Source organism: Balaenoptera acutorostrata, chromosome 1, assembly GCF_949987535.1.
Source record: "Balaenoptera acutorostrata chromosome 1, mBalAcu1.1, whole genome shotgun sequence".
NCBI classification, from domain to species: Eukaryota; Metazoa; Chordata; class Mammalia; order Artiodactyla; family Balaenopteridae; genus Balaenoptera; species Balaenoptera acutorostrata.
In genome coordinates, this window is record NC_080064.1 from 78,826,184 (window position 1) to 78,850,350 (window position 24,167).

Sequence of the window (24,167 nt, forward strand, 5' to 3'; positions counted from 1 at the left end):
CCATTAATTTGCTGTTGACTGTGAAATTCAAAGCACATCCACGCCTGATGTATTTCTACAAAGTCTGTGCTTCCCTCTGTAGTAACACTTATTATTGTATTTGCCTTACCCATTACCTTCTGTCTTTCCACAAGAAGATTTCAGTAAGAGTATATGGTGTATCCTCTGGTTAGTAGTTACCTATCTATTGTGTATCTATTGTGACTTCTTGTAGTCCTTATTTGTTTGATGTTTCGGTGGGTCTGTTTTTTTGTTTTTGTTTTTCCTTTTTCTTATTTTCCTCACTGTCTGGTTCTTGGTTGTACTTCAGATCTTTGAATAGATGATGAGATTTTACTGTATTGAAACTCATTTTGACTGACTCAAGGATATTTCTTCTAGTCTCCCTTTCCTGGTGATGATGAAGAGGAGGTCTTTGACAGTATTGTAAATGATGAAGTAAGGTATCCAAGGTTCTTATCTACAGAAGCCATTTCAATAATGAGAAGGGTAAGAATTAATGATTTATAAAACTACTGAAATTTTTTTAAGAACATTTCCCAGTAGAATTTTAGAAGTTGTTTTTCAGTTATAGATGTTGCATGGTTTAGACAAACACATACCAAAAGAAACATCTAAAGCTTTGCAAGTTATGAGAATCCTTGTCAATGAGTCCCTGGTTTTATATTAACTTTCTTCCTTTATATTGTGTTAGTTATTAAGAAGAAATCCTGAGCGGCGCCTTGGAGCTGGTGAAAAAGATGCAGAGGATGTAAAAAAGCACCCATTTTTCCGAGTAAGTATGAAAGTTTAAAATTTTTTATGAAACTATAGCAATTAGGAGTAGGAAACTAAACTGGTCATTTTATATTTTGTAATCCAGCTAATTGATTGGAGTGCTCTGATGGACAAAAAAGTAAAGCCGCCGTTTGTACCTACAATTAGAGGGCGGGAAGATGTTAGTAATTTTGATGATGAATTTACCTCAGAAGCACCTATTCTGACTCCACCTCGAGAACCAAGGATACTTTCAGAAGAGGAGCAAGAAATGTTCAGAGATTTTGACTACATTGCTGATTGGTGTTAAGTTGCTACACACTGTGAAACCAAGCAGACTGACTCATAAGAAGACCTCCTAAAAATAGCAACCCTTCATTTGCTCTCTGTGCCAACAAAAGCTTCTGAGTTTTTTTTAAACATATGAAGATGTGTTTAAAAATACTATTCTAATACCTTCTTGAAAAGTGGCTTTTCAATGTATTTTCAACGTAAATCTGAACACTGGAAGCAGTTTCATGGAGTTTAAGCTGAATGAACATCGGCCATGAAAATCTATTAGAAATGAATAGTTTTGGATCAATAGTCTTATTTTTTAAAAAAAGAAGAAACAAAAAAAAAAACACTCTTCTACAGTCCCTAGCTTTGCTGTACTCCTGTCTTAAGTGGAAGGAAAATTAATCAGTTACCTTTCCTTAGCTGTATTTTACAAAAAGAGGAAAAAAGGGCTTGGGATGCTATTACTATTCACACATAGTATGATTCTGTTTGAATAAGGCAAATGCTCTTATTTTTGTAAAGAAATTACTGTAATATCAAAAAATGTAGTTTGTGCACATTTTGGGGCTTTTTTTCTTTAACAGAATGAGTTGATGTCTTGTATTATAAATTTTCAGTATTTATTAGGAGAAAATTTTTATTGCCTTATCTTTACCAACCATGTAACAGAGCCTCATAGCTTTCCAACAGAGCTACTTGCCAAACAATTATGTTTATTAAACCAACTATGCTGAAACAAACAGAAACAACTAAACATCTACATTTACTTAAAATTTTAAGAATGAGGACTTATGATCAGCCTGAACCAAGATACTGTTACCTGTATGCATTCCCAAAGTCTAGATACTCAGTATGTTCAGTCATACCTTCTTCCCAAATCAATGAACTGATAACTCCTTTTTTTGATATTGTACATTTATCAACCTAGTTCATCTTGTTCTTGTGTCTACTGTAGAAGGGAACTATATCTTTGTTAAAACATAGGGATTATCATTGTATACATGCTGTGAACATGTATATGTGCAAGTTGTAATGTATTCTATGTTGTAGGTTTATTATTTAATTTCACCACTTCATCACTTTTGTACAGTGGCCAAGCAGACACCTCAGACTCCAGCATTTACGTTAAGTGCATTTGTACATTTTAGGCCACTGGATCCAGATTTTATATTGGCAGTTACTGAGGGCAAAAGCAATATTTTATAACAGAATGTATAAATATTTTTGATAAAACAGTCTATATTTTATAAAAATTATTATAACACTAAAGCTGTACCTCAAAAGTCTCAAAAATAATTTGATCAAATACTTTTTTACAACTCTTCAGAGGATCCATTTGTGGCTTTTTAATGCTTTTATAGATAGGAAAGTCTTTCTGCAAGCCATGACTTTTCTACTTGCCTGGAGTTTTGGGTTTTTTTGTTTTGTTTTAATTGTTTTCCCTCCTAGTCTATGACTTTATTGTTTTTCCCTAGTTCAATAATAACATCTTTGATTCTGCGCTTAGCATGTTAGGGCCATCATACCTCAGGAATAGCAAGTTGTTAACTAACCATACTGAGTTAACCATTTAATCACTATGATCTCATGTCTTAAAAGTTGTTCAAGTTTAAATCCTATGAGAAAAATGAAAGCACATTGATTTATAGAGAATTGAGCTTAAAACATTTATGAATATTTCAGCCTTGCCAGGGTGTGTTGGCATGTTTTTGCTGTACTCTGAGAACAGTTAAAATTGTTCAGAGATAATTTCTGTTTCCTTACAAATTGATTATTACCCATGATCCTTTGGGGGAAAATCTTATAGGAAGAGGGAGCAGCAATATGTTGTTTAAAATTCTTTTAAAATGCCAGTTAACTTCCTTGGTGAAGGACAGTAGAGGATCTTAGCTTAATTGTCTGGTTTTAATTTAAACAGTGTTAATACAACATTAAAAAAAACACTAAATACTTTTGAGGTACAGTCTGCTCACCTTTTCTGGTTCTCAAATATGCATAGAAAGCAATGTCTAAAATAGGCGTTTAGCATTAAAAACTGACATAGCATTTTGTAACTACACAGTGTACAGAATTTTTTTTTTTAATTGAAGTCAATCACTAAAAAAATTAGAGGGCAGGGTATATTCACACAATTAAGCTGAAGAAAGCACTAATTTTTTCTGTAGTTTTAAAAATATATATATTTTAGTCAGATTTAAAATTTTTAAACTCTATAGAGTGTAAATATATTTTGTTATTACTGTATGTGTAAGTGACTGCTCAAGCACTTTGTAAGGAAATTAAGATATTTTAGAATGGTACACTATGCATTCAAATTAAATGTGCCTTTATGTCATTTTAAGAAAAAGTGTTTTGCAGTCATAAATTACCACAAATGCACAAATTAAAGTTTATTAGATTGTAATTTGTAACTTTGTTTTTAAGTATTATTTCCTTTTGGAAACTTCCTATTGGTCAGAATATGTATTAGCTTTCCTAGATTCAAGATCTCAAAGACTAGTTAACTTTAGTTAGCCTTCTTGCAGGTACTTTTTGTCCTGGGGAAGGGCAAAATCATTAAGAGTCAAACCAAATTGTCTACTTCACTGGTAAAAACCAAATTGTCTACTTCACTGGTGGGGAAATTTTGCATTCTGTTCCTGTAAGTTTAGTAGCATCTTTCATTCAGTGGTTACTTATGGGATGTCTTCTGTGTGGTAGACACTAAGGATAGAAAGGTGATAAAAAAAAAAAGCACCAAAGTCTTCACAAATGAAGAATGGTAAACATTAATGCTAAAATGCAAGCACCAGTACTATATGTACTTTTCTCTTGTTTGAGAATAACTTATTCAGTTTTAGAATCTGACCTTTCAAAAAATCGGTAAATGAAAACAGAATACTAGCCATTTTATAGTCATCTTATTCAAAAATTACAAATGGAGTATTTCAGAAATGTAAAAAGAACCCTGCTATCTCTGTGACACAGATTAAGGTCATAATGTAATCACCATTGTATGTTGACTAGGTGAAAGCTGCATTATAGATTCAAATCTAACAAAATTTTTACAGGTGCTGCTGATCTTCCCAAAGCAACTGAGGGTGAGTATGAGAAACCCAAAAGAACAAATGCCAACCCATGGATCATATTTTTAATATAGAATTCTTGTTTACCTTCTAGCTATCTTTTGAGATCTAGTGTTTCTCTGAGATATAAGCTTTATATGTATATACATATATAACTATATGTGTTTATAAATATATGTATGTAAATATATACATATATAAGTAGAGGTAAGTTTGTAAAGTAACTTCTAAGTGTCAAAAATCTTGCGTAATTTCTTCTAGTATCTTGACTAAGTAGAAACTCTCAGACATCCAGTACGAAACATAATTTGAGTCATTGCTGGTCTCATTAAAGATAAGAGTGGTCTCCGGCAACCTCTCACCCCAAAGTAAGCAAACAAACTTCAGCATGAATCTGCACACACTAGGGCTTCAGCACCTAAGAGTTAGGGAATATCCAAGCACGAAAGTGAGAATACTCAGAGGTTGGGACGGAAGCTCAGTCCACAGATTAGGCCAGAGAAGTAGGAAGTTGGAGAGGATAAGAGCCAAAATGGCAGGGAGCTGACTTTGGAAATGCAGACATCCAGAAGAAGTGGAGTTGCCAAGGATGGATTTCTATAGCAATACCATTATGAGGTTAACACACCTTGGAATTGCAGTAGAACATATATGTTCTGTGCTAAAATTCTCTAGAGGAGCTCAAGTTCTATTTTGCAGATCACTCTCCATCTACCAGTAGAATCAAATACTTTCTCAATGAAAGCTTTCCTGGATAGAAATATATAGGATTTCAACAGGTTAAGATCAAGTAATACACTATCACAGATCACCAAATACATGAGAGACAGCAAGTTATCTTGAATGAAGCCAATAAAAAGTAAATATAGACAGCCCCTCCAAAAGATTGCAAATATTAGAATTCTCAGATACAAAATTTAAAATAACTATATAAAAAAGTTTATATAGCTAAAATTTACCAGGATAAATATGTAAAATGAAATTTGAAAGAAATTAACAAACATTTTTAAAATCCAAAAATTAAAAAAATATATAAATGACCAAATTTGAAACTCAGTGGAAGCATTACAGCAGATTAGGCAGGTGAAAAAAGAACTGGAGAACTGAAAGATACATCTGAAAAATAATCCTAAGTAAATCAAATAAAGAGATAAGGAAATGGAAGATACCAAAGGAAAGTTAAGAGATATGGAAGGTGGAAGGGAGACACAATTGGAATAAATGGAAGAGAGGCAATATGTAAAGACATAATGGCTGCAAATTTCCCAGAGAAGAAAAATATTTAATAAGTACAATATTCTCCATACAGAATAAATATAAATTTATGCATAGAATCATTGTAGTGAAACTGCAGACCACAAAGACAACATTTTGAAAATACCCAGGGAGAAAGGAAAGACTAACAGCTAACTTTTCAATAGCAACAATAGAAGCAGTGGAATATTGTCGTCGGAGCACTGGAAAATAAAATGTCAGCCTGAAATTGTGTAGGACGTAAAATTTTTTTAAGAATGAAATCAATTAAAATATTTTTTAAAGGAGGGTTTATGATCAAGGTCCTACTCTAAAGGAAGTGCTTCAAGAAAAAAGAAAATGATCCCCAAAGATGATCTAAGATACAAAAAAGGCTTGTGAGCAAATAAAATGGTAAACACTTAGGTAAATCTAAATAAACCAAATCCATACATAGAAGCCTTTTTTTTTCTATGTTAAGTCAACAGAAAATCTGAACAACAGATGTAAGAAAATTGAGATAGAGAAGATCAGAGCTAAAGTATTCTATTGTGTTGTTGGGGTGTCTAGGTCTTTTCTGTTTTGACATCTTTATTGGAGTATAATTGCTTTACAAGGGTGTGTTAGTTTCTGCTGTATAACAAAGTGAATCAGCTATACATATACATATATCCCCATATCTCCTCCCTCTTGCGTCTCCCTCCCACCCTTCCTATCCCACCCCTCTAGGTGGTCACAAAGCACCGAGCTGATCTCCCTGTGCTATGTGGCTGCTTCCCACTAGCTAGTAGTTTACATTTGGTAGTGTATATATGTCCATGCCACTCTCTCACTTCATCGGGGAAGGGTAAGCTGGGTGTCAAGGTATTAATTAACTTTAGTTAAATGTACAATCATAAAATGTCAAGGATATTCACTGAAAGAATATAGTGTGTATAAATTCCAAACCAAAGGTAACATGGTAGAAATCTAAATGTATAGCAATGTAAATGGAGCAGACTCACTAGTTAAAACCAAGATACAGATTTTTAAAAGGAAATCTGACTTTATAATGTTTACAAAAATATGTACGCAGAGAAGTTGAAAGTAAAAGTAGGAGGCAATATGTATAATGCAAAAACCAAACTAAAGCTATGGAAGCTCTATTTAATATCAAACAAAACTGATTTTAGACCCATCTTGAAAAAAATGTGTCACTAAGAGTAGAGTGTTTCTACACAATGATAAAAGATTCAATTAACCAAAAAGATATAATAACTCCAAGCATATATGTATCTAATAAAATAGTCTATAAATACATAAAGCAAAAATTCTTAGAGCTACTTTAAAAAACTAGCAAATATCCATCAGGGTGGAAGAGTTCAACTCATTATTGGATAATAGACTTTCTCATCAGCAAAGATATAAAATGTTAGAAGAAAACAATAAGCTTGGTCCAGTGGACGTACATAGATTTCTGCCTCCAACAATTAAGGGATTCCACAGTTTTTTCAAGTACATATGGAGCATTTACAAAAATTGAGCCATAAAACAAATGGCAGAAAATTACAGAGTATAGTTATACCAATTATATTTTCTATCTGGTTAGAACAAAAAGATTACATATATGTATATGTATGTGTATGTGTGTATATATATAAAGTATTTGAGAAAAAAATTTACCCTTTCAATAATGGAGAAAATGAAGAAATAATAGTAATCATTAAATACTTACAACTGAGTAATAGTAAAAACATTGCATTACATACCAAAACTTGAGATGCAGCAAAAGTGGTTCTTCCAGGGAACTTTATAAACTAACTACTTATTAGAAAAAGGAAGGTTAAAAATGGATCAAATTGTTCAGTTTAAGAAGATAGGAGAGAAAAAAAAAAAGCAATAAAAGTAAATAGTAAAAATAGTCAATATAATAGAAACAAAAGCCAAAAGCTTGTTCCTTTAAAATGCTAACAAAGTAGACACAGCTCTGAAAAGATGAAACGAGAGAAGGCATAAAAAATGCTACCTACTGTAAATGAAAATGCAAGTGCTATAAAGAGTTTTTTAAATTGAAAGAAAATACTTCAACATAACACAAATAAATTTGGGAACTTAAAATAGTGGAGATAACTTTGAAAATGATAAGAATACTAACCTAGAAAGAAAGACTGAATAATCTCATAACAATTAAAAAATTAAAAGCAGAAGTTAAAAGTCTTTCCACAAAGAAAACACTGGGTCTGGATTGCTTTACAAGTGAATCCTTCCAAATTTCAAGGAAGAAATTATTTTAACCACATAGAAAGTTTTTTGAGATAATGGGGAAAAATTATATTTTCTAGCTCATTCTATGAAGTCAGTATAATCTAGATAACAAAATATACAAGAAGAGTATGTTACTAGCAAATTTCACTCATGAATATGGATATAAAAATACTAAACAAAATATTACCAAGTCAGATTCAGTGATGTATGCAAAAGACACTTTTTTAGCAAATTTGGCTTATCCTGGTAATGTAAGGATGGCTTAATATTAGAAAATCTATAATTGTCATTTACCATAGTAACAGATTAAAGGAGAAAAAGTAATAGATTTAGAAAGAGCTGATCACATTCTTGCTTTAATGGGGTGGGACAGAGTTGGTTAAACTGACAAGTGGTATCTATAGTAAAACAACACAAGTAACTAAAATCAATAGCATCATCCCATATGAGGAAACATTCTCTTTAAAACTGAGGAATAGGACTAGGATGCCTGTCATTACTACTTCTTTTCAACATTGAACTCCTTTAATATAAGGGTTAAAAGGATATAAAATGGTTATTATTTGCAGATGATATGATTATCAACCTACAAAACTCAAAAGACTACAATTTGCTAGCAATCATAGTTTATCCAAGATTCTGGTTATAAGATGAAGATACAAAAGTCAGTGACATGTCTGTGGACCATCACCAAATAATTAGAATACATAATATTTTAAAAACACAACTTTTACATAGCAACAAAACTAAGTTACCTAGAAATAAATTTAACAAAAGATGTGCAAGACTGGTTTTGTTTTGTTTTGCTTCTAATTCTTCACTGGGAGACATTAAAGAAGACCTAAGTGAATGTAGAAATATCCCATCTTATGATGTGATGTCAAGTGCTCCTCAAATTGCTCTGTAGATTTAATGCAACTCCAATCAGAATCTCAACATTTTTTTATAGAACTTTACAAGCACACTCTAAAATTTATATAGAAGAGCAAAAGGGCAATAATAGTAAAGAACAGTTTAAGAAATTCCTGAAGAACAAAGAGGAGGAGAGGGAATTTGCCCTACCACATATTAAGAATTGTGAAAGTGTAGCAATTATTGTAGAATTGGTACATATTACAAATGGAGAAAGAGAGCCAAGGGGTAGACCTACACATATATGAAACTGATACATAAAAGAAGCAATATGTTAATTTAGTGGAGAAAAAAGAAAATGTTCCATAGGTAGAGCTAGGAAAATTGTTTATCCATATGGAAAGGGAAAAAGAATTTCTGTGTCACACCGTCATAAAAATTTCAAATGAATTAAATAAAATGTCAAAAGTAAGACTTAAAACTTTTAAAATATATCTAGAAGAAGAAAGCAATAAAATGTAAGGAACATTCATAAATTCAACTAATAAAATTCAAAATTTCTGTTTATCAAAAGACATCATAAAGTAAAAAGGCAAGTCAAAAACTGAAAGTAGATTTATTTCCATCACATGTAAAAGAGAAAGAATGATAGCTAACATAGATTAAAAATTCCTGAAACTCAATAAGGAAAACAATGGGAAATTTCAAAAGATATGAATGGATATTTCACATGGACAGTAAACATGCCCAATCTCAACTGTAGTTAGAAACTGCAAAATCAAGACCAGTTGCACACATTCAATTGGCAAAAATTTTAAATTCGCACCATATCAAGTCGTGGAGATGGAGTGGAACAATGAGATCTCATGTAAATTGCTGTGAGGAGTATAAAGAAATACCCACTCTGGAAAAACAATTTGGTATTGTCTTGTAAAGCTGGACATGATACCCAGCAATTCCACTTGAGTACTGTATCCTGAAGAAACTTTTTACATATGCACCAAGAGTCATGAACAAGAATTTTCCTAGCATTATTTGTAAGCAAAAACTGGAAACAACCCAAATGCTCATCAGTGGAAGAGAACGGTTTAATAAAATATAGTATAATTACACCATGAAATATTATAGGGCAATGAAAATCAACTGCCCTTATAGTGAACAGTACAAAAGAGCAAAATGTGTGAAAGAAGCTAATTAAAGACTGTATGTATATAGCCTGGTATTTTTTAAAACTTAAAAAACTAAGCCAAACTAAACATAAATGTGATAAAACTTTGCTTTTTTTTTTTTTTTTTAAAGCAAGTAATTGTTGAACGAAAATTAAGATAGGGGTTATCTGATGAGACGGAAGAATATGATAGTGGTGGGGAATACCCTGACAGGTAGAAGTTGCTGGTAGTACTTTAGGTCTTCAGTTTGGGTGGTGATTTAATCAGTTCAGTGTATTAATAAATCATCTACTTGTCACCATCTTGAGTCCTCAGTTTTCTCCTTTTCCACCTTAAATTGCGGTATCCATCATACTCTCCCACGTATGTGATCCTCAGCTCCCTGCTCCTTTCCTGCTTCTTTGTACAGCCCTGTTAAACTCCCACCCAAATCCCTGTTAAATCTATCTCTGCATCTGAACAACCATGCCGACTCATCTCACTACCATGAAGTGCGTCAGTACTAAATTTCCTTAGTCTAGTGGTTCTCAAACTTTAGGGTGTATCAGAATCACTGGAAGGATTTGTACATGGGCCTCATCAAGCAGATTGTTTGTTTGTTTTGGTATTGAGTTGTATGAGTTCTTTATATATTTTGGATATTAACCCCTTATCTGATACACGGTTTGCAAACATTTTCTCCCATTCTGTAGGGTGCCTTTTCATTTTGTTAGTTGTCTCTTGCTGTGCAGTAGCTTTTTAGTTTGATGTAATCCTGCTTACTTATTTTTGCTTTTGTAGCTTGTGCTTTTGGTGTCATATCTAAAAAATCATTGCCGAGACCAGTGTCAAAGAGCTTTTTTCCTATGTTTTCTTCTTGGAGTTTTATGGTATTAGGTCTTATGTTTTAAGTCTTTAATCCATTTTGAGTTAACTTTTGTGAGTGGTGTGAGAGAGGTCCAGTTTCATTTTTCTGCATGTGGTTGTCCAGTTTTCCTAACACCATTTATTGAAGGGGCTATCCTTTCCCCATTGAGTGTTCTTGGATCGCTTGTCAAATATTAATTGACTATAAATGCAGGGGGTGGTTATTTCTGGGCTCTCTATACTGTTCTATGTCAATTTTTATGCAAGTACTGTGCTGTTTTAATTACTATAGCTGTGTAGTACTGTTTGAGATGAGGATGTGTGAATGCCTTTGGTTTTGTTTTTCTTTCTCAGGTTTGCTTTGGCTACTCGAGGTCTTTTGTGGCTCCAAACAAATTTTTAGGATTTTTTTTTTCCTGTGGAAAATGTCATTTGAATTTTGATAGGGACTGCATTGAATTTATAGATGGCTTTGGGTAATACAGATATTGTGTATAGAAACACAACTGATTTCTATATGTTGATTTCACATCCTGCAACTTTACTGAACTTGATCATTAGTTCTAATAGTTTTTTGTTTCAGTCTTTAGGGTTTTCTTAAGATCGTATAATCTTCGAACAACAATTTTACTTCCTCCTTTCCAATTTGGATGCCTTTTTATTTCTTGCTTGACATTTTTCTCATTCCAGTTTTGATTGCATGCTAATTTTGTTGTAGCTTTATTTTCCTTTACATTGGAGACAGAAATACTGTCTTTATGTCAAAGGAATAAGTTTGTCCTCCAGCATCAAAACACATTGCTATTCTTAAATTGAGAATAGGTTTAACTGATGGGCTAACATCTAGGAAGTATGTTGTAAGAGATGGAGTAGAATGAGAGACAAGACTAGTTACAAAATTTCTTTTTCTTTCTTTCTTGTGTGTGTGTGCATGCCAAGTAGATATTTGTATAAATTAAATACCTATTTGGTGTTGTCAAGGAAATATAATTATGTAGAGTAATTTGTAAAATACCCCTCCTCCCTTCAAATAATCAGCACTGTGTATCTCCTAGGCATGAACACACATAAACAGAAAGCCAGAAATCCAAGATATGAAGATCACCATCTTGGCACTGGATTTTCTAGGGCAGTTTAAGGGTTCCTGTTTTCACTGACTTTTTAGACTTTGCCTTTTTTTTTCCCCTTTCTACTCAGATCTACTTTATTCACTTGCTTGTCATCCTATATTAATCAGGTCTCTGACTTGAAACCATTGAGTGCTGGTGACATTAGTATTACCATCTTTTTCTATTTTTAGAAGTAAAATAGTATATTTTAAAACTTTAGTCTTCCATATATGGTCTCATTTAATCCCCAAGACTACCCTATGAAGTTGGTGGAGTGAAGTAAGTTGCTCCAGCTCACACAGCTGCTAAGTGGCAGAGCCAGAACTATGACCCTTTCCTTGCCCAGTGCCTTTTCTGTTACACTACAAACTTTTTGTTTAAGTTGGTTTTAAATTAGACCAGTCAACAGTTAACTCCCCCTGAAAGTAAGATGAAGACAGAATAAAGTTAAAACTCCCCTCTCCCTTCCCCCAGGAATACTAACTACAATCAGTGGTATTACATCTTACTGCATCACATCGGGAGATAGTAATCTCAAATTTTTCCACTAAGTTTGATCACTTGGTTAAGGTGGTGATCATCAGATCTCTCTTTCTGAAGATACAGTTTTACCCTTATAACTAAGACAATCTGAGGTAATACTTGAGATCATTTTATTTCCAAACAACCTTCCTTGCAATACTCATCTGAGTAAATTATTACACTGGGAGTTGAAAAATAATTTTCCAACTCTAGTATTTCATCTACATGCATTAGCTGCCATTCTTGTTTTTGTTTTTTTGAAGCTTTCCCTTTTTCCTCGTAACCTCACTTTTTTTTTTTTTAATTTGAGTATCACTATGGATGCAAGGACTTTTTAAAATCATTGTGTTATAATCCATTACTATTACTGCTTTTTTCTTGGATGCTTAAATTGTTCCCAGATTTGAGCCCATTTGAGTACCTCCTTGCTTTCTTGCACTATAAGATGTTCCAGGCCCACTTTTTGTGTTCCCTGCAAACCTGGAATTAGCCTTTTTTTTTTTTTTTGAGAAAGAATAGGAACTAAAATCTGATTGCTATTGTGAAGTCATGATATCTAGACCCTTTCAGCTGATAGACAAAGAAAATAAACCTTTTTCAAAATCATGAGTTCATGCTAATTTAAATGGAGCATCACAGGATTCTTTTTCAACTTATCCTCATTTCATATTTTCATCTCTCTTCTGCCATTATAGACCCTCATTTTTAAGAGTCTATATGGTGATTCAATTTCATACTAGAAAGCATTATTTTTACTTGTTTAAGAAAAATTTGTTCAGTTTACCAAAGAGACCAGTATACTTTATTTGAAAATTAATAGGAGGGACTTCCCTGGCAGTCCAGTGGTTAAGACTCCGCACTTCCATTGCAGGGGGCACAGATTCGATCCCTGTTCGGGGAACTAAGATCCCCCGCATGCTGTGCGGCGCGGCCAAAAAAAAAAAAAATTAATATGAAAGCTTAAAAACCTCATGTCACTACTTTCAATGCCTCAGTAGGAAACAGGCAAGCAGATCAGTGGTCCTAAAAAAAAAAATCCAGTTTTCAGGTGATTGTTTTTATAGTTCCTAATTTCTATTTTCTTTTTAGCTGTTTATACAAAGTCATCACACTCACAAATTTACTCCTCCAAGTGTACAGATTCCCATTTTAGATTCTCAATGGAATCCAGTTCAGTATTTTTGACATTTACAGCATTATGCTGAATTGTAGCATTTGCTTCTTCATGCTTTTATATTTCAGTGAGCTACTTTTGAGTTGTCGGTTTACTTCTTGAAATATGGACATAATGCAATACAATAAAAATAATGAAAAATGCAAACTAACCGAAACTAAACAATATGCAAATGACAAATACCTTATTGCCTTATCTGATTAACGCAGTCTGTGTAGTATGCATGAAATATTTAAGAATGTAAGTATTAACAAAAGAGTTAGGTTTCTATGGAAATAGTAACTACTTTTATCTTTTACAAATTTGAAATTGTGTGAAAAAACCTTAATCCCAGTAATTTTATCTCTGACCTCCAAACTGCATGTAAACCACTTAGTAGACGTCCAGGGATTTCTAGCATCTAAACACTGTAAAAAAGAGTTGTAGCTTTTTCTAATCCACCATCCTGGACTCATCAGAGCCCAGGATCTTTTGTATAAAGTAAATAAATTGCAATTCGATTTCTAAAGAACCCCTGATGCCTCCTTGGTACCTGCTTTATCTTTACACACTGATACTACTGCTTTACTACTCCCTCAAGTTGTTTGTGTTATAATCTAATTAGAATAGGTAGAAAATAAATGCCAAAATGGCCTTTTAAATGTTGTCATTTGAAGCTAACACTCCAAATTGGAGACCTTTGAAATGAGGCCTTTGAAGAAAAGAGCAGTCTGAATTGAAGTGTGCATAACTGTTTTGAACTGGAAATTACCTCTAGTTTACTTAATAAAACCTATATAAATTAAATAAAACAGAATGCATATATATTTCTTTTTTCTGTAGTATGTTTTATACTTATCCATGTTGAGATGTCCAAGCATAGGATTCAGGAAGAGGACTGGGCTGGAGATATGAGGGTCGTTGGATGGTAACTGAAGTCACAGGAGTAGATGAGATCACTTAAGGTTGAGTGTGGTGAGCAAGAAGATAAAAGGATCAACCAAGGACAAAAGTCTAAGGGATGAGTAGAAGAGGAAGACTCAACAGAGACCTAAAAGCAGTAACCAGAGGTAGGAAGGAAATGAGGAGAGAATTAGTATTATGGAAGCCTAGGGAAAGAGAGTTTCAAAGAGGATTGAAAATGGACAACAATGTGAAGTGTTAATTGGTGAAGATGAGGTCTGAGATGTTCCACCTGCTTTAGCAACATGGATATTTTTGAGACCATGACGAGAGTAGTTTTACTGGTGTGCCCAGGGCCGAAACTAGCCTGCAATGCTTTACAGTGGGAATGAGGGGGAATCTTTCAAGAAGTTTGGCTATGAAGATCAAGAAAGTGCCAGGGATCAAGGAGTTTAGGACACAGAAGAGATTGGAATGTGTTTACATGTTGATGGGAGGAGAGCAAGACAGCCAAACTGCTTGTAATCCCCACAGGAACCATGCAGTATGAGGCCTCCTTGTTTAATTCATGGTGATCATCTTCACTCTTCCCAGAGATGGGGCTAAACCCAGTGAACTTAAGTGCTAATCATCTTCCGGATTCTGCTAAAGTAAAACAATCTTTCTCTGACCACTCTCTCCCAACACAGAATTAGTCAAATCCTCTTGTGTCCCCACCATAACCTGCAAAATACTCTCCATGCTTTATTGCATTTATTTGTTTACATGTCTCTTCTCTCCAAAAGTTGTGTTTTATTCATCTTAGATGCCAAGTGCACAGCTCTGTCACTGATACGCTGTAGTGTTCAATAAATAGTAATAGCCTTTTATAAAGCAATAACCTTCATTTTAAAAATCAGGTATTTTGTGTTACAGTGCAGCGACAATGCCTGCATATGACCCTTTCTTTCCTAGTCTTTACTCACCTACTCCATTGCAGTTTTTACATATACTCCAGCTACAGTGAAGTTTCATTTCCTCAAAAGTGCCATGTCGCTGATACACTGTAGTGTTCAATAAATAGTAATAGCCTTTTATAAAGCAATAACCTTCATTTTTAAAAATCAGGTATTTTGTGTTACCATATTGGATCTTCACAACAACTCTGTGAAAAAAGCACTGTAATATTCTCATTTTATAAATAAGAAACCTGAGACTTAAGAGAGCTAAGTAACTTGTGCAAAGTCACATAGTAAGTGGAAGAGGCAGGACTCAAACCCAGTCTGTTAGCAAGATTCATGCTCTTAAGCTCACTGTAGTCAATGCATGATTGAATAAATGAATGAATGGATGGGTATCAAGGAATTCAAAAGGACAAAATTCCCACAAATGAACTACCACACCATTTGTTAAACATAACACATACTGAGAGTGTCTAGTTGCTCAATAAATGCTTTTTGTTGGGAAAAAAAATGGAACAGTTGCAAAACTGACGTGTAAACTTCCAGACTGTTAACCACTGGAGCCTTCTTCCTTATTCTTCCTTTCTAGAAGACAAAAAGGATTAACATCCATTCTCTCTTTGTTCATCTGTGTACCCCTTGCTCCAAGAGCTTAATGATACAGATGAAAGAACATGGCACTTTTGAGGAAATGAAACTTCACTGTAGCTGGAGTATATGTAAAAACTGCAATGGAGTAGGTGAGTAAAGACTAGGAAAGAAAGGGTCATATGCAGGCATTGTGGGCTCTGTTCAGAAAGGTGGTTTTTTTTGCTCGTTTGTTTTTAATTTTTATTTTATATTGGAGTATAGTTGATTTACAATGTTGTATTTCAGGTGTACAGCAAAGGGATTCAGTTATACATATACATATAGCTATTCTTTCTCAGATTCTTTTCCCACATAGGTTATTACAGAATATTGAGTAGAGGCCCCTGTGCTATATAGTAGGTCCTGTTGGTTGCCTATTTTATATATAGCAGCGTGTATATGTTAATCCCAAACTCCTAATTTAGCCCTCTCCCAACCTTTCCCCTTTGGTATCCATAAGTTTGTTTTTGAAGTCTGTGAGTCTGTTTCTGTTTTGTAAATGAGTTCCTTTGTACCATTTTTTTTAGATTCCACATATAAGTGATATCATATGATATTCATCTTTCTCTGTCTGACTTACTTTATTTAGCATGATAATCTCTAGGGCTATCCATGTTGCTGCAAATGGCATTATTTCATTCTTTTTTATGACTGAGCAATATTCCCTTGTATATATGTGCCACATCTTCTTTATCTATTCATCTGTTGATGGACACTTAGGTTGCTTCCATGTCTTGGCTATATTGTAAATAGTGCTGCTATGCACATTGGGGTGCATGTATCTTTTCAAATTATGGTTTTCTTCAGTTATATGCCCAGGAGTGGGATTGCTGGATCATATGGTAGCTCTATTTTTAGTTTTTTAAGGACCCTCCGTACTGTTCTCCATAGTAGCTGTACCAATTTACGTTCCCACCAACAGTGTAGGAGGGTTCCCTTTTCTCCACATCAGAAAGGGTTATTTGTCATAGGGGCAGATCTAAATTTTGCGGGGCCAAAAGTATATACAATTTGGGGGGCCCTCTTTAAGAAATCCATGATTTTGTATTTATAGCTACGGAATTAAGTTCAGAGCCTAGGAAGGGGTCTGTGCAAGTGCACCTTAAGTTTCATTAGCTTTCTGATAAATCACCTATGCCTCAGAGCCACTGAAGCATCTTCAGCTGGGAGAAATGTGGTTAGATTTGCATGGGGAGAATGGATCAGAGGGTTCAAGGCTGAAGCCTGGAGCAGTAGCTTGGAGCCACCTCAGCAACTGTGGGAGATGATAAAGGCCTAAACTAGGATAAGACAGTTAGAAGAGAGAAAAATGGATGAATAAGGATTCTTCAGGTGGTAGAAACAAAGGACTAGGACTGACTACAGGTAGCCCATAGGGGCCATATACCAACCACATCACAGAAATGTCTCCCCAATCAATGTGATTTCCACTTATCCTTTAAGGGCCTTTCCAATTAAGTACTTTTTTCCTCTTTGTGCCCTGCTCTTTCCACACAGGTAGAATGAATGTCTTCTTCTCTCTGACTCCCTTGGGCTTTGTACACACCTCCATCTTATACTTGCTCATAGCATCAGTACAGGGCATGCCTTATTCACCTCTTGCATCTTGTATCTCCAGAGTCTTCATAGTGGAGGATGAAGGAAGGAATGGCCTGCTTTGCTCTATACAAAGACATTTAGAATAATATAAAATATTAGGAAGTTTCTATGAGTGATTGAGATTCAACCTACGATTAGTTGTTGATATGAATTGTAGTTGGGCTCCAACATAATAAAAGTGTCCCTCTGACAACCACCACAAGAGTCATCCCTTATTTAAGTTTAGTTCTTCCTAATCTGTAGAGAAATTCCACATATAAGCTGTCACTTAAAACTTATAGCCACTTGGAAAATCATCACATGGAGGTAGCAAAGAGACCTAGGACTAGCCCTTATTTTGCTACTATTAGTGTGACCTTGGACAAGTGATTTCACCTTACTAGTGATATGTGAACATTTCACCCTAATGTTCTCATCTGTAAAATGATAGAGTTATAGTAGGTCATTGATTTTTAACCTTCCTTTTCAAACAAAATCTTCAGTATTACTCCAGCACATAACAAAGTCAGAGCAGAAGCAGGCTGGGGGCCCAGTTTGTCACTCACTGGAGCTAATTCTGAGGTCTTCCGTCAAAGCCCCTAGCCTACACAGTTGGATGTCCATGCTACTAGAAGACCCTTAATAAAATGCCTTAGAGCTGTCATTGACCATCTCCAATATGATGGTCGACTCAAAGTCACAGAGCTAAACTGTGGTATAAGGGCCAAAATCCAGGCCCCTCTTTTGTACTGAAGAGAAGACCTCTGCTCACAAGGACAAATTAGGACAGTGAAAGGAGTTGTTCAAATACCAGATAATATTTGTTGGGCCACAGCAATGCAGGAAGATGTTGAAAGTTCTGAGTCCATCATTAAGTTTTCTGGTGTCTCATAGCCGTAGAGCTAGAAGGAACCACAGAGGCAGTAAGGTCTTTCCAGAGAAGTCTCTTACAGATCAGCTAAGTCTCTGCTTAAATACCTTCAGTGAAGTCTTCAACCTGACCACATGGTCGTCTGGGAGCTCCATGTAACTTTTGCATCCTAGACCTGTCTTTCAGAACAGTATAGAACAAAGTAGCCTTTCTAACATCTTTAAGAGCACTAAACCCAATTCTTTTGTGGTTTTAACTTTCTCAGCTATGTCAATTTAAAACAAAATATCTTTTGGCAGAATCTTAAATTCAACATAATATCACTCTTTGCTTGTTTTTATTACTCTTGTTAAGTACTTTACATACCAATGATCTTCTTTCCCAGGTGTCTCAAAACATTTATTTCAAATAATGGCTGTCTTTTTCCCATTGTATATTCTTGCCTCTTCTGTCAAAGATTAATTGACCGTAGGTGTGTGGGTTTATTTCTGGGCTCTCTATTCTGTTCCATTGATCCACGTGTCTGTTTTTGTGCCAATACCATGCTGTTTTGATTAATTACTGTAGCTTTGTGGTATTGTCTGAAGTCTGGGAGGGTTATGCCTCCTGCTTTGTTCTTTTTCTTCAGGTTGCTTTGGCAATTCTGGATCTTTTATGGTTCCTATAAATTTTAGGATTATTTGTTCTAGTTCTGTGAAAATTTTCATGGGTAATTTGATAGGAATCACATTAAATTTGTAGATTGCTTTGGGTAGTATGGCCATTTTAACAATATTAATTCTTCCAAGCCAAGAGCATAGGATATCTTTCCATTTCTTTGAATCATCTTCTGTTTCCTTTATTAATGTTTTATAGTTCTCAGAGTATAAGTCTTTCACCTCCTTGGTCAGGTTTATTCCCAAGTATGCAACTGATTTCTGCATGTTAATCTTGTATCCTGCTACCTTGCTGAATTTGTTTATCGGTGCTAGTAGTTTTTGTGAAGTCTTTAGGGTTTTCTATATATAGTATCATGTCATCTGCATATAATGACAGTTTTACCTCTTCCCTTCCAATTTGGATACGTTTTATTCCTTTTTCTTGTCTGATTGCTGTGGCTAGGACTTCCAAAACTATGTTGATTATAAGAAGTGAGAGTGGGCATCCTTGTCTTGTTCCAGATTTTAGCAGGAAGGCTTTCAGCTTTTCACCATTGAGCATTATATTGGCTGTGGGTTTGTCATAAATATCTTTTATTATGTTGAGATATGTTCCCTCTATACCCACTTTGGTAAGAGTTTTTATCATGAATGGGTGTCGAATTTTGTCAAATGCTTCTTCTGTGTCTACTGAGATGATCACTTGTTTTTTGTTTATGTGGTGTATCACATTGATTGATTTGTGTATATTGAATCATCCTTGTGAACTTGGGGTGAATCCCACTTAGTTGTGGCATATGATCTTTTTTATATGTTGTTGGATTGGTTTGCTAATATTTTGTTGAGAATTTTTGCATCTGTATTCATCAAAGATATTGGCCTATAATTTTCTTTTTTGGTGGTGTCTTTGGCTTTGGTATCAGGGTGATGGTGGCTTCATAGAATGTCTTTGGGAGTATTCCCTCCTCTTCAATATTTGGAAGAGTTTGAGAAGGATTGGTATAAGTTCCTCTTTGTATGTTTGGTAGAATTTGCCTGTGAAGCAATCTGGTTTTGGACTTTTGTTTGGAGGGGACTTTTGCTTTGTAGGGAGTTTTTAAATTACAGATTCTATTTCACTTCTAGTGATCAGTCTGTTCAAATTATCTATTTCTTCTTGATTCAATTTTGGTTGGCTGTGTGTTTCTAGAAACTTGTGCATTTCTTCTAGGTTGTCAAATTTGTTGGCCTAATTGTTCATAGTATTCCCTTATGGTTTTTTTATATTTCTGCAGTGTCGGTTGTTATGTCTTCAAGTGATGTTGGGAAAGCTGGACAGCTGCATGTAAATCAGTGAAGTTAGAACACTCTCACCATACACAAAAATCAACTCAAAATGGCTTAAAGACTTAAACATAAGACATGACACCATAAAACTCCTAGAAGAGATCATAGGCAAAACATTCTTTGACATAAATTGTACCAATGTTTTCTTAGGCCAGTCTCCCAAGGCAATAGAAATAAAAAACAAAAATAAACAAATGGGACCTAATCAAACTTACAAGCTTTTGCAGAGCAAAGGAAACCATAAACAAAATGAAAAGACAACCTACAGAATGGGAGGAAATATTTGCAAACGATGCAACTGACAAAGGATTAATCTCCAAAATACACAAACAGCTCATACAACTCAACAAGAAAACAAAAAACCCAGTCAAAAAATGGGCAGAAGACCTAAACAGACATTTCTCCAAAGAAGACATATGGATGGTCAAAAAGCACATGAAAAGATGCTCAACATCACTAATTATTAGAGAAATGCAAATCAAAACTACAACGAGGTACCACCTCACACTGGTCAGAATGGCCATTACTAAAAACTCTACAAATAACAAATTCTGGAGAGGATATGGAGAAAAGGGAACCCTCCTACACTGTTGGTGGGAATGTAAGTTGGTATAGTCACTATGGAAAACAGTATGGCGGTTCCTCAGAAAACTAAGACTAGAACTACCATATGATCCAGCAATCCCATTCCTGGGCATATATCCAGACAAAACTAATTCAAAAAGATACACGCACCCCTGTGTTCAGAGCAGCACTAGTCACAATAGCCAAGACATGGAAGCAACCTAAATGTCCATTGACAGATGAATGGATATACAATGGAATACTACTCAGCCATAAAAAAGAATGAAATAATGCAATTTGCAGCAACATGGATGCCACCAGAGATTATTACACTCAGTGAAGTAAGTCAGAAAGACAAATACCACATGATATCACTTATATGTGGAATCTAAAATATGGCACAAATGCTCCTATCTACGAAACAGAAGCAGACTCATGGACATAGAGAGCAGACTTGTGGTTGCCAAGGAGGAGGGGGCTGGTGGAGGAATGGAGTGGGAGGTTGGGGTTAGCAGCTATTATATATAGAATGGATAAACAACAAGGTCCTACTGTACAGCACAGAGTCAATATCCTATGATAAACCATAATGGAAAAGAATCTTTAAAAAAAGTATATATAACAGAATCACTTTGCTGTACAGCAGAAATTAACACAACATTGTAAATCGACTTAAGAGGAATGATGACCTAAAAAAACCCCAAAAAACGGCTATAGCAGCCATAGGCTGTTGCAGATCAGAGAAAGACCATGAGGTTGTGATACTCTGCAAAAGAAAAGTTTCATGGTCACATTTTCCCTGCTCCTCTTTCACCAAGTATGAGCTTGAGTGCCCTAGAATGGCAGTTAAAAGTCCCCCCAGCCAGAGAAATGCCAGTAAGGATTATGAATGGAAGTTTGTGCTCTTGAGAGATGCTGGCATCCCTATGGCCTAGAGATCAGCCAAATAAATAGTGGTTTTGCAGTGACACCTTAAGACCTTGAGATCCTGATGTAAGAAGTATGTATGTGTATAATACCTGGGAGGGAGAGAGTGAGGTGTTCAGGGGGCCAAAAATCTCTCAGTAGCTCCACAGTTTGCAAATGAGATTAAAACTCCAGCAACAGGAAAAGTCAGGGCCACTGACAACTGGAAATATTGGCATGGGGCACAGAGGCCTCTTGGCTGGATTAGGACCAGATGGGTAATAGGCTGACCCCTCCCAGCTGTTAATCTTGATAATCAAAGTAAATCTTGCACCTGTGATACAAAATTAGCTCAGAAACCAAAGACAACCCTGGGTAAAGTACATTTGTTGCTTTGAACACAGAGGCTTACTATCAAGAGACATTCAGTTTAAGAAGCATTTCATTTGGAGGAAGAGCTAAAAGAACAATTTCTAGCTATTAACTCCTTGTTACCTGAGCTGATTTAAAAATAATTCAAAAATTCAACTCTGAAGAGCTTTCCCCAAAGAGCCAGATACAAGTATTGCATTGAATAATTCTGTTCATTTATAAACTGAAGTCTATTTGAAAGCTACAACTAAAGTCAGGCCTGAAGCAGCTTCCTATGAAATAAGCTTCAACAGTATGGTTCAGTGGAAAGGAGCAGTGGATTGAGTGATCGAGACCTGAGTTAGTCCCATCTCTGCTAAGTGAACTTGGGACAGAGCTTTTGGTTTCTCTAGGCTTCTCTGAACTACAAAATGGGGAGATCAGACCGGAGCAAACTCAGATTCCATGAAACTTATAATCAAATCCTTGAACTAGAGTAATAGAAATGGTCCATAAAAGTGGCTTCCAGCAAGTCTTTGTTTTAAATACCCGAATGGAAGGGGCCACAGTAACCAAGTTTTCAGCTGTTTAAGATGCTAGCATGAACAGGATGGATCTACTTTATCGTCATAGAAATGGCCTTGCATCGCTCACTAATATTCCTAACTCGCTAAAAATGTAGGCCCCAAACAGAAACAGGCTTCAAATTCTACACATGATCAGCTCTCAGTGAGGTGGCTGCCCACCTGTGTAGGGGGAGTTTTCCATACCTTGAGGTAAGGCTATAAAAGCTCCATTCTCTAAAAAAGCAAATACACCCTCTGCCCACAGGTGACTCTTTAAAATCAGTTTTATTGACCCATGTTTTTAAAATGTATTCTAAAAAGTAGACCAAAATGTTCACCTAGTTGAGTGGCAGAAGCTAGGTCCCTCCCTTCCCTTTATGCTTAGCTGCATTTTTCTAGTTACCTAATACATTTTCGTAGCCAGGAAAATGAAAAAAACTAAACAAATCACATTACTATACCTGAACTGCAGCTACGTTTTAAAAATAAAGCATAGCAAACAGCTGGAAAGAAAAAAAATACCAAAACGCTGGTGGCTATTTCTGGGTGGCTCATGGATGTTTTCATTATGCATTTTCCAAATGTTCTATAATGTGCATGCACTAACCTTCGATAATTGCAAAAATAACTATTTTAAGATTTACTTAACTGGCTGCAGCTTGCAGAGTCGTCATTACTGAATGGGACTTCTGTGGTCCATCACTAGAAACTGGGGAGCATTAGAGGAGGGAGGCTACTGCTCTCAGTCCATACTTGGACAGATGGAGATGTGTGGTGCTGGGGGCCAAAACATGGTGCCCAGAAAGGGACATTAACCTAGGAATTCTTTTCTTCTTCGGTCTCACTCTGGGTAAGATGGGTTCTACGTGCCTGGCGTATACATTTCATCACTATCCTTGCAATCCTGTATTTGGGTTATAGTGTTCTTGTGTTGATTTGTCTGGTGTTCTTCCACAGCTTTGAGTAGTAGTGTTTGAGTGTCCTACATTTAGTATAAGGGAGAAATACCATTTGTCTTCGTGGTCCAATACCTATCCCCCTTCCATGGTCAAGAGGAATGACAGTGGAAGTCTGATCTTATAGAGGGGAAAGTTCCTCTCTGGACCAGAGTTGCAATCTGCCCACCAAGGCCACAATAGGAGATTGTCCTTTTAATCTAGTGCTAACCTTTTTACAAATGTATAAGAACCATGACACCTGTTTTACAGCAGTGGGGATGTTTGTTTAGCATGGATTCAAGTCCCCTGTACAAACTACCTAGCTGGCAAAAGGGCAAAATGTTGTTGGTCTTCACTTACATTGCCTAAGAGTCAAGAGACCTTAAATCAGTGTTCCTCAAAGAGTGAGATGCAAAACATCTACACATCACAATCACCCAGGGGGAAGGTGCTTGTTAAAAAAATTCCTGGACATCCTCAGGCCCAATAATCTCCATTTTAAATATTCTTTAGACTGAGTATCTCAATTAGTAAAAATAACAAAGAACTGTAGATAGATACGCAGATTCTATACAGTGAAATGTAAACATCTGGAAATTGAAATCTGTCTGTTACTATTTACTAGCATCATCTTCTGCTCAGTAAGCTCACTGAGAAAAAACACCTACTTAAACATTCTTATATCTCTAAAGCCACTGCCTTTCAAGGCCCTGTTCATCACTTCTTA

The 24,167-nt window shown here is 35.4% G+C and overlaps 1 protein-coding gene across 6 annotated transcripts in view; it reads left to right on the forward strand.

Moving 5' to 3' along the window:
* PKN2 (protein kinase N2) overlaps positions 1-24,167 on the forward strand; it is a 190,982-nt gene that overhangs the window by 130,584 nt on the left and 36,231 nt on the right. For 4 of the 6 annotated variants that reach the window (XM_057544823.1, XM_057544822.1, XM_057544825.1 and 1 more), the window contains exons 20-22: positions 382-489; positions 695-775; positions 4,086-4,115. In XM_057544823.1, coding sequence (XP_057400806.1) covers positions 382-489; positions 695-775; positions 4,086-4,115 — 219 coding nt within the window. Of the gene's footprint in view, positions 1-381; positions 490-694; positions 776-862; positions 3,449-4,085; positions 4,116-24,167 lie in introns of those variants that run through there. The other 2 variants (XM_007182344.3, XM_007182341.3) reach the window with 1 other exon arrangement.